Source organism: Dendrobates tinctorius, unplaced genomic scaffold (assembly GCF_039654945.1).
Source record: "Dendrobates tinctorius isolate UK_male_01 unplaced genomic scaffold, ASM3965494v1 ptg000134l, whole genome shotgun sequence".
NCBI classification, from domain to species: Eukaryota; Metazoa; Chordata; class Amphibia; order Anura; family Dendrobatidae; genus Dendrobates; species Dendrobates tinctorius.
Genome location: NW_027361802.1, coordinates 8,780,607 through 8,792,772, shown reverse-complemented (window position 1 = coordinate 8,792,772; position 12,166 = coordinate 8,780,607). Strand labels below are relative to the sequence as shown.

The 12,166-nt window shown below is 48.3% G+C and overlaps 1 protein-coding gene across 1 annotated transcript; it reads left to right on the top strand.

Annotated features, from left to right (window-relative positions):
• Nucleotides 1-913: 913 nt before the first annotated feature.
• On the top strand, nucleotides 914-7,536 carry LOC141048270 (perilipin-2-like). The gene is made up of 7 exons (XM_073543708.1): nucleotides 914-1,071; nucleotides 2,304-2,499; nucleotides 5,398-5,480; nucleotides 5,553-5,805; nucleotides 6,351-6,535; nucleotides 6,714-6,848; nucleotides 6,927-7,536. The coding sequence occupies exons 1-7, from the start codon at nucleotides 1,045-1,047 to the stop codon at nucleotides 7,296-7,298; spliced, it is 1,251 nt and encodes a 416-aa protein (XP_073399809.1). The 5' UTR covers nucleotides 914-1,044; the 3' UTR covers nucleotides 7,299-7,536.
• The last annotated feature ends 4,630 nt before the right edge of the window (nucleotides 7,537-12,166 follow it).

Sequence of the window (12,166 nt, the reverse complement as noted above, 5' to 3'; positions counted from 1 at the left end):
CCACACTGCATCAGCATGAAAAAGAATGTTTTGAAACAAGAAATTACATCACAAAACTTTTTTCATATCTTTATTTAGCTCAAAAGAGCCTTCATTGCTGTACAAAAACTTATGCAAAAACTCAGCAAAAATTGCAGCAAAATGTGTGTTTCTGCTGCCAAGAGATCCAGAAACCTTGCAGAAAATTCTGCAAGCAAATACTCAACGTGTGCCCCTAGCCTAAAGGTGTTATCCATGACTACAGTATTACTATGGGCCTAAGAACTAACAGGCAGGTAGTCGTGGACGGCCTGCTCTGTCCGGCTCGGAGCGGTCAGCGACTGCTGGAGACTCAGCTGCTGCACAGTCACAGAGATCTTCCGGACAGCGTGAGGGCCGGCTCTACAGCAACCACCGGCCTGTCAGCACTTAGGCCCATCGTAAGGAGAGGAATCACTCCCAGACAACCCCTTTAAGAACTGCGCACATCTGCTTTGGGCCTGCAGATGCCTCTGGGCTCCAGGACATAAGACGCCTCAGGCACATCTGCTTTCTCCTAGAGAAGCCCGGAGCTCGGCACAGTGCACACTCCTGTGTCAGGGTGGGGAGAGAAAGGAGCTGCAGAGCCACCACCCAGCGTACTGCCGGCAGCCCTGTATCCTGTATGGGGAGAAGTGAGATTACACCGGCAGCTGAATCACTGGGACTTTCTGCACTGTGCGGAGCAATAACCGCCATATGTACACGTGACCTCAGCCCATAACACGGCCCTGCTCACCGCTCTCACCACACAGCTGCTGTAATACCCTGTGTGACCGCTGCACGCTGCGCACAGCCACCCTCCGACCAGTCAGGAGAGCACACTGCGTGACGTCACCAGTCAGCTGAGAGCAGGAAGCCTTCCCGGAGACAGGGGGCGTGGTCACCGCCTATAAGTGCGGAGGCTCCCGAGCTGCAGCACAGCATTCCCTACCTGCACAGCGTAACTGAGTGCTTGGGCGGCAGCTGTGATAGCTTTGCAGCAGGGGGCGGTGCTGTGCTTTTTGTAAGGTTTCACTTAGCAACATGGCTGAGAAGGTGCAGCAGCAACAGGTAACATTTACTTGTCTTATGCAGTGGGTGGTAGTAATGTTACTAGGCATGGATGGATGACACCCCTCCCCCCTTCCTATATAGGTATTACTGAGCATGGATGGAGACTCCTCACTTCCTAGTGAGATCCTTGTATCTTCTGATCCCCATCACTTAGTCCTGCGGTTAGGTGGCTCCTGTATCTAATTACAGGGTTATGTTGTAGGGTCGCTGCTATGGTGTCACCAAGTGTTGGGAAGAGGCCATGTGTGTCCCCACTGTGTACATGACCCATGTGCCCCCGTCCTGTGGGAGATGCCCACTCATGCAGGATATTGGCTCCCAGGTGTGGGGTTCTGCCATATGATGGTGCCTCCTGTGCATGTTTCCATTTACTGGATCTGCTGTGGCTCCTTCATGCTGGGGTCTGGTGTAGATCTCAAGTTCTCAGCACTTCCACATGTCCTCAGAGAGGATCATGCACATGACTGATCTGTAGATCCGGGTTAGATCTGTAATGGGGCTGTATAGGGGTTAGGCCATGTGCACACGTAGTTTTAGGTGCTGTGGTTTTGGTAAAATCTCAGGTCAAAAGACCTGCGGTTTCACACCTCTACAATGGAGAAGGTGTGAAACCGCTGCGGATTCAGCACAAAGAATTGACATGCTACGGATTTGAACCTGCAGCAAATCTGCGTGGAAAAATCTGCAGCATGTGCACAGCGTTCTTCAGTTTACCACTGAAAACAATGGTACTGTACAACAGCTACACCTGCTGCGGACCCGCAGAGCCTGAAACGCTGTGGATCCGCAGCAGAATCTGCAACGTGTGCACATGGCCTTAATGGGCCGTCCACTATCTCTGTACATGGCTGGTGGCCCTTGGGCCATGTGCACACTCTGCGGTTTTGGCCCTGCAGAACTGCAGCAGTTCCGCAGACATGGTACTTTACCATGTTAGCCTATGGGTTTTCAAAACCGCAGTGCTCACGCTGCCATTTTTTACCTGCGGAAAAGCTGCGTGTTTTTTTTTCCGCAGCATGTCAATTGTTTCTGTGGATTCTGCTGCGGTTTCACACCTTTAACATAGTAGAGGTGTGAAACCGCAGGAAAAAACCCGCAGGTGAATCTGCAGTGTGTGCACATACCCTTACATGCTCGTCTTGGAGGTCTCACTGCAGTGTTTCTCACAATATCATAACTTGTACATTGCTGTTTGTCCAACTCTTCCATGGTTTTCTTTTCTTCCTTAGAATGTGGTGGTAAGACTGACAAACCTCCCTCTGGTGAGCTTGACATATGCCATGATGTCCTCTGCCTACATGACCACTAAAGACCACCATCCCTACCTGAAGTCTGTATGTGATGTTGCAGAGAAAAGTGTGAGGAGCGTCACGTCTGTGGCCATCACTGGTGCCATCCCAATCCTGCAGAAACTTGAGCCTCAAAGTAGGTTGAGCTTCTTGTGGGTTTTCCCCTAGCCTCTTATGTGGAACACTGTTAAAATGTATGCACAAAGCTGGCACCAGTAATGCGTTTTTTTTGAGAAATATGGGAGTTCAATCTCCTTAAACAGATTGCTTTCTGACCATTATTAACTCCTGCTCATCTGATACAGATTGCATTCTGACCACTATTACCTCTTGCTCATCTGATAGATATATATTTAGTGCTTGCTGTACATGTATATAATAAAGCAAAGGCTTGGCAAGTGGGGTGACTGGTATCAGCCCTAATACTTATCACCCCACTTGCCAACACACCAGGGAAAGTGGGAAGAGGGAGGCTGCGCACCAGAATTGGTGCATCTTATGGATGTGCCATTTCTGGAGCTTTAGAGCTGACGTTTTTAGTGTGGGAGGGGGCCAATATCTTATGGCCCCTTCCTAGGCTATTAACAGCTTACAGCTGTGTACCTAGTCTTTGCTGGTTATAGGGGGAACCCTATGTCACTCTTCATCTGGGTTTCCCCATTTTAAAAACCAGTAAACCCACATATACAGCTGTGAGCTGATACTAATAGCCTGGGAAGCATCATGGGTATTAAACCTCTTCCCATGCTATAAACATTGGCCCCCAGCTGGTTCATTAAATTTCAGGGGATCCCATGCCATTTTCAGATAACTATAATACATGTACAGTAAGCTACATCTGGAAAGCACTTATAAATGTGAGAGATCTATGTTGTATCTAATATATTGCAGAACATTTCCTTGGAAAACCACTTTAACTGAGAATTACTCTATGAAAAAGCTCATGTTAAAATTGCATTCAGATGCTAGATGACAAATCGCACTGTACTCATCCCACTCCTCAGCAACAATATCGGACTGGTTTTTCTTACGGAGTAGAGTATGAACTCTAATTCTATCCTTCATTTTCTGGGTCCAGCAGGGTGTGATCGGTGTTTGCTAGTTTACCTCTCGGTGTATATTGCCAGTAAGCTACTAATCTGTGCTGGGGTGAGGTTGGACCAGAAGACATCCAGGATGCTATGCCTGCTGATAAAATACCTGTTGAGAAACGGCACACAACCTAATCAGTGACACATTGCTGAAATCCGTGTCTCAGCCACTACCTCGCGCTGCTCTCAAATTGCATAGCCAAAAGCCTGCTGACTAGTGTTGAGCATTCCGATACTGCAAATATCGGGTATCGGCCGATATTTGCGGTATCGGAATTCTGATACAGAGTACTGATATTCCCATAATGCAATGAGCCACTGTTATGGCTCTGATTGGCTGCCGAAATGACATCATCATGATGCGCGGTCTGTGCGCATCATGATGTGCTGTCTGTGCCGGACTGCCCGGGGGTCTGTGCAGGCATCGTCCGATGGGACTACAAGTCCCATCGGGCGATGCCTGCTACAATGACAGTGATTGACACATTAGCCAATGATGGGACAGTAGTAGTCCCATCATCCGGCTAACGTGTTGAATGTAAAAAAAGTGCATGCATGCTACATGCATATATGCTGCATACAATACATATAACATAGAGTATATACTCACCATCACTTGTCACTTTGTTCCCCGAAGCCATTGTCGTCTGTGGAATAAATATTAAAATAACAAACCACCAATATACTTACCCCTGATCCGCAGAAGTCCACGAGTGTCCTACGACGATCTTGCGTGGAGAACGGCAGCATCAGCTGATGCTACCGTTCTCTACGGGCTCCAGGAATCCAATGACGGGAGGTAGGTATCCTTCCGCACTGTATTCCTCCGCCACAGTAAAAAAAAGTCCCTAGTCTCACTTTATAGCAAAAGTTGCGTGGGAAATTTCTCACACAGCAATGCCATAAAGTGAGACTAGGGACTTTTTTTTATATTTTTTTTTTTTTAACAGTGGTGGAGGAATACAGTGCAGAAGGATACCTACCTCCCGTCATTAAATTCCTGGAGCCCGTAGAGAACGGTAGCATCAGCTGATGCTGCTGTTCTCCACGCAAGATCGTCGTGGGACACTCGTTGACTTCTGTGGATCAGGGGTAAGTATATTGGTGGTTTGTTTTAATATTTATTCCATAAATGACAATGGCTTCGGGGAACAAAGTGACAAGTGATGGTGAGTATGTACTCTGTTATATGTATTGCATGTAGCATGTTGCATGCATGTTGTATATATGTATGTTGCATGCATGTTGCATGCATGTGGTATATATGTATGTTGCATGCATGTGGTATTTTTTTTTTTTTTTTTTTTTTTTTTCATTCAACACATTAGCCAGATGATGGGACTACTACTGTCCCATCATTGGCTAATGTGTCAATCACCGTCATGGTAGCAGGCATAGCCCAATGGGACTTGTATTCCCATCGGATGATGCCTGCACAGCCCCCCCCCCAGCAGGCCGTACACAGCCCCGAGAGGCTGTACATACAAGGACAGAAAAGGGTTTTTCTTATTCCGATACCGGAAGTCCCATAGACTTGAATGGGACTTCCGGAATCGGTGATGCCCAATACTTTTTTGTATCGGGCCGATACCATCCGATATTTTAGGGTATCGGATGGTATTGCTCAACACTACTGCTGACCCATCCCTTCACCTCACTCTGCAGCCTGATGTGTAGTGCAACCCAAGCTAAAGATGGGGAAACTACTAACTGAAATGGACTCACTTGCAGAGACAATAAGCCCTACTTACTAAATGGTTTTCCTTCTTAACCAAAAATCCAAGACCAACTTGGGTATAACTTCTCCACTTTGGCCATGATACCCAGGCTTTTAGGAAATTGCTTACTTCCTGTATCACACCAGTCCTAGTATTACTCAGGTCTCTGCTGCCTTCTGTACACAGATGACTATTGCATCAGATGTCCCTTTCTTCCCCTCACAGTTGCTCTGGCAAACAATATGGCCTGTGTTGGACTGGACAAGATTGAGGAGAAGTTGCCTATTCTGTATCAGCCTCCTGGAAAGGTAAGCTGGTAAAATGACAGCGACCCTTGCACTTCACTTCAGATTACACAAGTGCCATCTTGTATATCTTAGGTTGTGGCTAATGCCTCAGAAGCTGTTGTTGGTGCCAGAGATGCTGTAATCCATAGTATCACAGGAGTAGTGGATAAAACTAAGGGAGCTGTGCAGGATGGTGTGGAGATGACTAGGGCTGTGGTAAATGGCGGCATCAACACTGTTCTGGGAAGCAGTGTTGTGAAGATCATGAGCAACCATGTGGATTCTGCACTAACTAGGTCTGAATCTCTTCTGGAACACTACCTGCAACCAACAGATGAGGAGTTGGGTAAGCCAAAACCTCCCAAGCCTGGCAACGTGTGTGCACAAGGGATAATGACTTCCAGAGATGGACCAAATGCTAGCTTGTCTGGGTTTCTTTACAGAAGCTCTCCCATCCAAGGTCTTAACCTTCATATGTTGCTGTTGTCATCTTGTATAGTGCTGTGTACTTGAACTGCTCATTTTGGCTTTCTACAAAGTTAATTCTCCTCTTCTCTACTCTCTAGAAACATCAGTCTTTTTCTCTTTCCCTGCAGTCATCCCTGACCCAGTTGCTTCGCTCCTTCTCCTGCCAGGGACTTTCAGTGACAGAATAGTCTTTCTGTTTCTCCATAGACTAGCTGACTCCTACGGTTTCTTGATCATGTGATGTCATGGGCCTAATGGAAATGGCTGGGTAGATGGGCAAAATGAACAATTGCAAGTACATAGTGCTGTATAGTAAGTTTGCAATATATTAAAGGATTCACTTTGCTGGGAGTACTTCTTTAAGATCCTTCCCTATTGCTCCTTATGTTGACTATATGGGCATAACTTCCTTCTTTATTATAGCTAAGGAGGCAACTAAGACAGAAGGCTTTGAGGTGTCCCAAGATGAGCCTGGTTACTATGTGCGCCTGGGATCGCTCTCTACTAAGGTCTGCAAGCGTTCTTATCAACAGGCTTTGACCAGGATCAAGGATGCAAAATGCAGGAGTCAAAAGACCATTGCTCAGCTCCAAAGCACTGTCAGCCTGGTTAGTAAATGTACTTGTAGCCTTAAACCTCTGTGATAACATCCATGAGTCAAACATGACTATTCTTGGCGCTAACTTTCAGAAAGGGCTAAATAACAGAGGTATTGCATATACTCACACCTGCCTCATTCAACCAGTCTTCCATGAACCCAAGTAAATGTATTGCTCTTTCTTTAAGCTTGATTATGCAAGAAAAAACCTGAATGCTGTAAATCAGAAGATCCATGATGCCCAGGAGAACATGTACAACAAGTGGGTGGAGTGGACAAGAGGCACAGGAGAAGATGCTGGTGGAGACGCTGAAGGTGCAGAGGTAATGCCATTCCTTCATAAGGCTTATGCTGTGCATCACTTGTATATTAAAATATAACCTGTCAATTTCCATTTACAGCAAATTGAATCCCAAATACTGACTGCCCAAAATCTCACTCGGCACCTGCAGACTACATGCTTGTCTCTGGTCTCTAGCATTCAAGGTCTTCCACAGAACATTCAGAGCAAGGCTCATAGTGTTGGTGCCATGGCTGCAGATGTCTACCAAAATTTCCACTCTGCCTCTTCCTTCAGGAAAATGTCTGCCAGCCTTTTAACCGCCACAAAGAACGAGGTCACAAAAATAAAGGCTAGTATGGATGATATGCTGAGCTACATCATAAACCACACTACACTAAACTGGCTGGTTGGTGGTTTTTACACTGAACTGGCTATTAGCCACCACAAGGAGCAAGAAGCTGATGTGGATGATTCTGTTAAAAAGGAGTAAAATCCAAGCTTTCGGTGAGACACATGATCACCTTAATGGCACTTATCCATCTTAATCTGAGGGCCAGTAACTGGCAATAGACCATGTGACAGGAGATGGCTCTAACATTGGACTTGGTCTTACTCTTGGCTGTTTCTGATCCTCTTCACAAAACCGGTGTCACTAATGTATTGCCCCTGCTATGTACACTGTCCACTGTTATGAACTCTTGTATTAATAAAATGCTGTATGAACTCTGTCATGTAATATCTGGTTGTGACTTGTATCCACTGACTTCAGGATTTTCTCAGTGCTCATATAATGAGATCACTAGCCTTAGTTTGTGGCCAATACTACCTAGCAGCTTTTAATCACAATGGGATGCCCTATTCACAATAATATCAAAATTGATATTGATGTGTACCACCAGAGTTATTCAAAAATTCACAATTTTGATCCCATGAAATAAAAATTGGCTCAAAGAAAGATGATACTGGTAAAAATTCACTTTTATTGAACAATATTCAAAAGAAATAATCAAAGAGATGTGCATATCATAACAAAAGGGATGTCAATCATCAATCGTCAATTGACAATAGGGATGTCAATCGTCAATAGACTACAAAAACAACTCCTAATTAAGCATAAAACGTCACCAAACAAGGTGACTATGTGAATTGCTGCTAGACATACAACTGCAAACAAAACGCCTCTATTCATATCCTGCAGAATAATGCATTGGAGTTTATAATGTGGCATCTAAAAAGGGATCATTTGTAGCCCATAATCATGTGTCCGTGATGCCTATATCCAAACCTGCTATCAAATGGCTGCCTAAATAGTTTTTGGCATTCAAATCTCTCCCGTTCTCGGTGCATCATCCTAATGAAACTGTACCGTATACCATCACTGCTTTGTAGTCCTGTATATCGAATTCTACCAGATAATAAAGCAATTCATACCATGAGGTTGATGTGGAGTCCCCTAGGTGTCCCGACACGCGTTTTGCTGTTGCTTCTACGGGAGGCACGGTAAAAGCAGGGGGAGTGCCTGTTTAAATAGTCCACTGAAGCACTGTTTGGCTCTAGGTCATTACATCATTATGTCTTGACGCATGCTCAGTTCCTCCTACCCATGCAGACAGCCTACAATGGATCACTGCTATTGTGCATGCTCAGTGACAGGAGTGGATAACTATGAGTCACTGTAAGCTTTCACAGCGCATGTGCACAGCTAGGGTGCTCTAATTGGCTGTAGATCATCATGTCATGACACATGCTCAGAAGTTCCTATTCATTCAGGCCCAAAATGAGCCACTACTACTGGGCATGCTCAAAAAGGCAGATGAATAAAACAACGTCACTTAAGGATTTAACGGCGCATGCGTAAGTTCACTAGGCCCGCCATTAGAACCAGGAGAAGCGTACAGGTGCTCATGCGCTCTCCGCTGTCACGCCATCAGCAGATGACGTAGACAACCCGAGAAGCACTAAAGAGCATCCCACATTTCTCCAGCGAGCCCAGACCCGCGCATGCGCACTATCCAAGATATATAAGGTGTATGGAACCTAAAGTGTAAATATTGCCAACAAACAACATAATAGGTATCATATTACTTGATCCCTCTCACTGTGTACTGGACAAAATCCATGCTATTGAAGCATATACTGATTATCTAAAAATGTATAATATACAATAAGGAACCCAATCCCATAATGCATAATATCAATGTGCATTTCTAAATCCACTTTCCAGGACGTCCACCTGACAGCACTATGGAGGACGTCCTCCTCCTTACAGGGACAGGAAAGCACATGAGAGGTTAAAAGGCCACATCCCACCCCCTTTCCCTCAGTGTTTTTTCCTGTCCCTGCACGGAGGGACACGCGAGAGCTTACCGGAGGGGCCCAGGGGATCGTGCGGCCGGTCCAATCCTTCCCCTGTCAAGAGGTCCCGGGGCCGAAACTTCCCGGTGGGGAGTCCCTCGGCTCCAAAGGCCAGGAGCAGGACGACGCTCCTGGAGGGAGCCGTTCCTCCCGGTGGGGGGGCTCTCGGCTCCAGGACGGGTCGGCTCCTCGCAGGCGGCTGGCCGTGCGGGCACCGACAGAAGTGGGCGCAATCGGCCGTGGCGGGCCGAGTACCCGCAGGACGACGGCTGGGCAGTGGAGGCCGGAGCGCCATAGCAGGAATGGAGGTGGCTCCCTGCACGCGCCGAGCGCGGTCGCGCGCAGATGCCCGGCAGGAAGTGGAGGCGCGGCTTACCAGCGTCACATCCGGTGACGTCAGACGCCGGTTTCAAATCCAGGGCGCGCGCGCTCCTGGACCAAAGCGTTCTCCAGAGTCGTCACAGGTCGTTCCAGGCTGTGTGACTGCATCGGACGCCAGGGGATGGAAGGCAACACTGCATCTGGTGGAGGGGTAAGTGCGCATAGCGCAGACCACCCTCCCCACCCGTCCCCACAGCCCAGATCTGATGAGGTGCCCCTTATGTTATCAGGAAAAGGGAACCCCGGCTGAGTCCCCCTCGGGGAAGGACCCGGCGAAAGCCACCTCCAAATCAGTCAGATGTCCGGTGTGCAGAGTAAAGCTGCCAGACACCTATAGCAAGACCCTATGCGGTCCCTGTACCTCCAGGGTCATAGGCGAGGAACAGCCATCTCTACTTTCCGAAATGAGGTCGCTGATAAGGGAAGAGATTCAGGCCTCTACAACCCGGCGTCGATCCCCCAGCCCTGGGCCAGGTCGCAAGCGTCCGAGGTGGGAACCAGTCCCAGTATCAGAGGCGAGCCCTAGCGAGGAATCCGATTTCCGGGACTCAGATCAGGAGGAAGAAGGCGAGATCCTGGGGGATAGTCAGGAGCAGAACAGAAAGTACCTATTCAGACTGGAGGATACGGACGAGCTGGTACACACGGTCAGAAATACCATGCAGATGGAAGAAGTCCCTAAGCCACAGTCCAGACAGGACTTAATGTTTGGAGGACTGGTGTCCCGCAAACAGGTGGTGTTCCCTGTGAGCGAGCACATCAAAGCAATGATCCTGGAGGAGTGGAAAGAAGCAGAGCGTCGGTTGACACTCTCCCGAAACTTTAAAAATAGACTGCCCTTCGATCCCGAGGAAACTCGGGCGTGGGAAGAAGTCCCTAAGATCGACGTCCCGGTCGCCAAGGTTACTAAGAAGTCGGCTATCCCAGCCGAAGACTCATCCGGTCTTCGAGACCCGATGGATAGAAAGGCGGACGTCTTGTTAAAAAGAGCATGGGAGACGTCGGCGGCCCTGATTAGAGCCAACATAGCAGCCACCTCGGTGGCTAGGTCTATGTTCCTGTGGTTGGGGCAGTTGGAGGAACACCTAACCAACAAGACCCCGAGGTCAGAGATACTAGCATCTCTTCCTCTCTTGAAATCAGCCACGGCGTTCCTGTCGGATACGTCGGCGGAATCAGTTAGGTTTGCGGCCAGAAACAGCTCCCTCTCTAATGCGGCCCGGAGAGCAGTCTGGCTTAGATCCTGGTCGGGGGATAACCCTTCTAAGGCAAAGTTATGTGCCATCCCTTTCTCAGGTCTGAGGGTGTTTGGTCCAGCCCTGGATAATATCCTTGAGCTGGTGTCCGATAAGAATAAGGGATTCCCGGAAGAAAAGCCCAGGCGGTCCCAGTCCTTTCGGAGAGGCTCCTTCTTCAGAGGACAGTCAGAGTTTAGGGGCTGGGCGAGGTCTAATAGAAGCTCCTACAAAGGCTCCTTCAGCCAAAGTGGGAGGAACAGAGGTCCCCCATTTGCATCGACATCTAGATCGAGGAGACAATGACGCCATAGGCATTGGGGGGAGACTTCGCCACTTTGCAGCAAACTGGTCACGAGTCACCAACAATCAGTGGGTCCTCAGAACCATCAGAGAAGGTTACAGGATAGAGCTCTATTCTCCTCCCCCCGACAGATATATTGCCCCCACTGTCGTCCAGGAGGACTCCGCAATGTGGTCGGATCTTCAGGACATGTTAGACTCAGGGGTCATAATACCAGTTTCACTGTCAGAAAGAGGGAAATGGCACTACTCTTCCCTGTTTGCAATCACAAAGAAATCCGGCGAGGCCCGCACCATCATAAACCTGAAGCCACTAAATGCTTGGGTCAGATACAGGAGGTTCCGGATGGAATCAATCCGATCCACAATTCCTCTGATAGACAGGGACGCAGTTATGTGCACCCTAGACCTAAAAAAGGCATACTATCAGGTTCCTATTCATCCCTCATCCCAAGGCCTACTAAGGTTCGCGATCAGTTCACCAGCCCGGACCTGCCATTTCCAGTTCCAGGGTCTTCCATTCGGGCTGGCCTCAGCTCCCAGGATCTTTACAAAGCTGGTGGTAGAGGTGGTGGCCTACCTGAGAGATCAGGGTATTGTGATTGTGCCGTACCTGGACGACTTCTTACTGGTGGCAAGATCCAAAGAAGCGCTCATCCGAGACAGGATCCGAACAACTACTGTGATGGAGTTCCTGGGCTGGGTGATCAACTGGGAGAAGTCGGACCTCACACCAGACACCAGAAAGGTATTCCTGGGAGTCCTCCTAGACTCAGCCGACAGAATATCCTGGCTACCCGAGCAGAAGCAGAAGTCCATTCAGGCCAGAACCAGAGGCCTGTTGAAGCGTCAATGCTCCATAAGGGAAGCAATGGAGGTCCTGGGCCTCATGACGGCCTGCATCCAGTGTGTCCGTTGGGCCCAATTCCACTCGCGGTTGTTACAAAGAGAGATTCTCGCGAGGTGGGACAGGAGTCAGGCGTCGCTAGACAAACCCCTAAGGCTCTCAGGACGAGTAAAGGAGTCCCTTCGCTGGTGGTTACAGGCCAGGAACCTTCAGGTGGGCGTGCATTGGACAACCTCT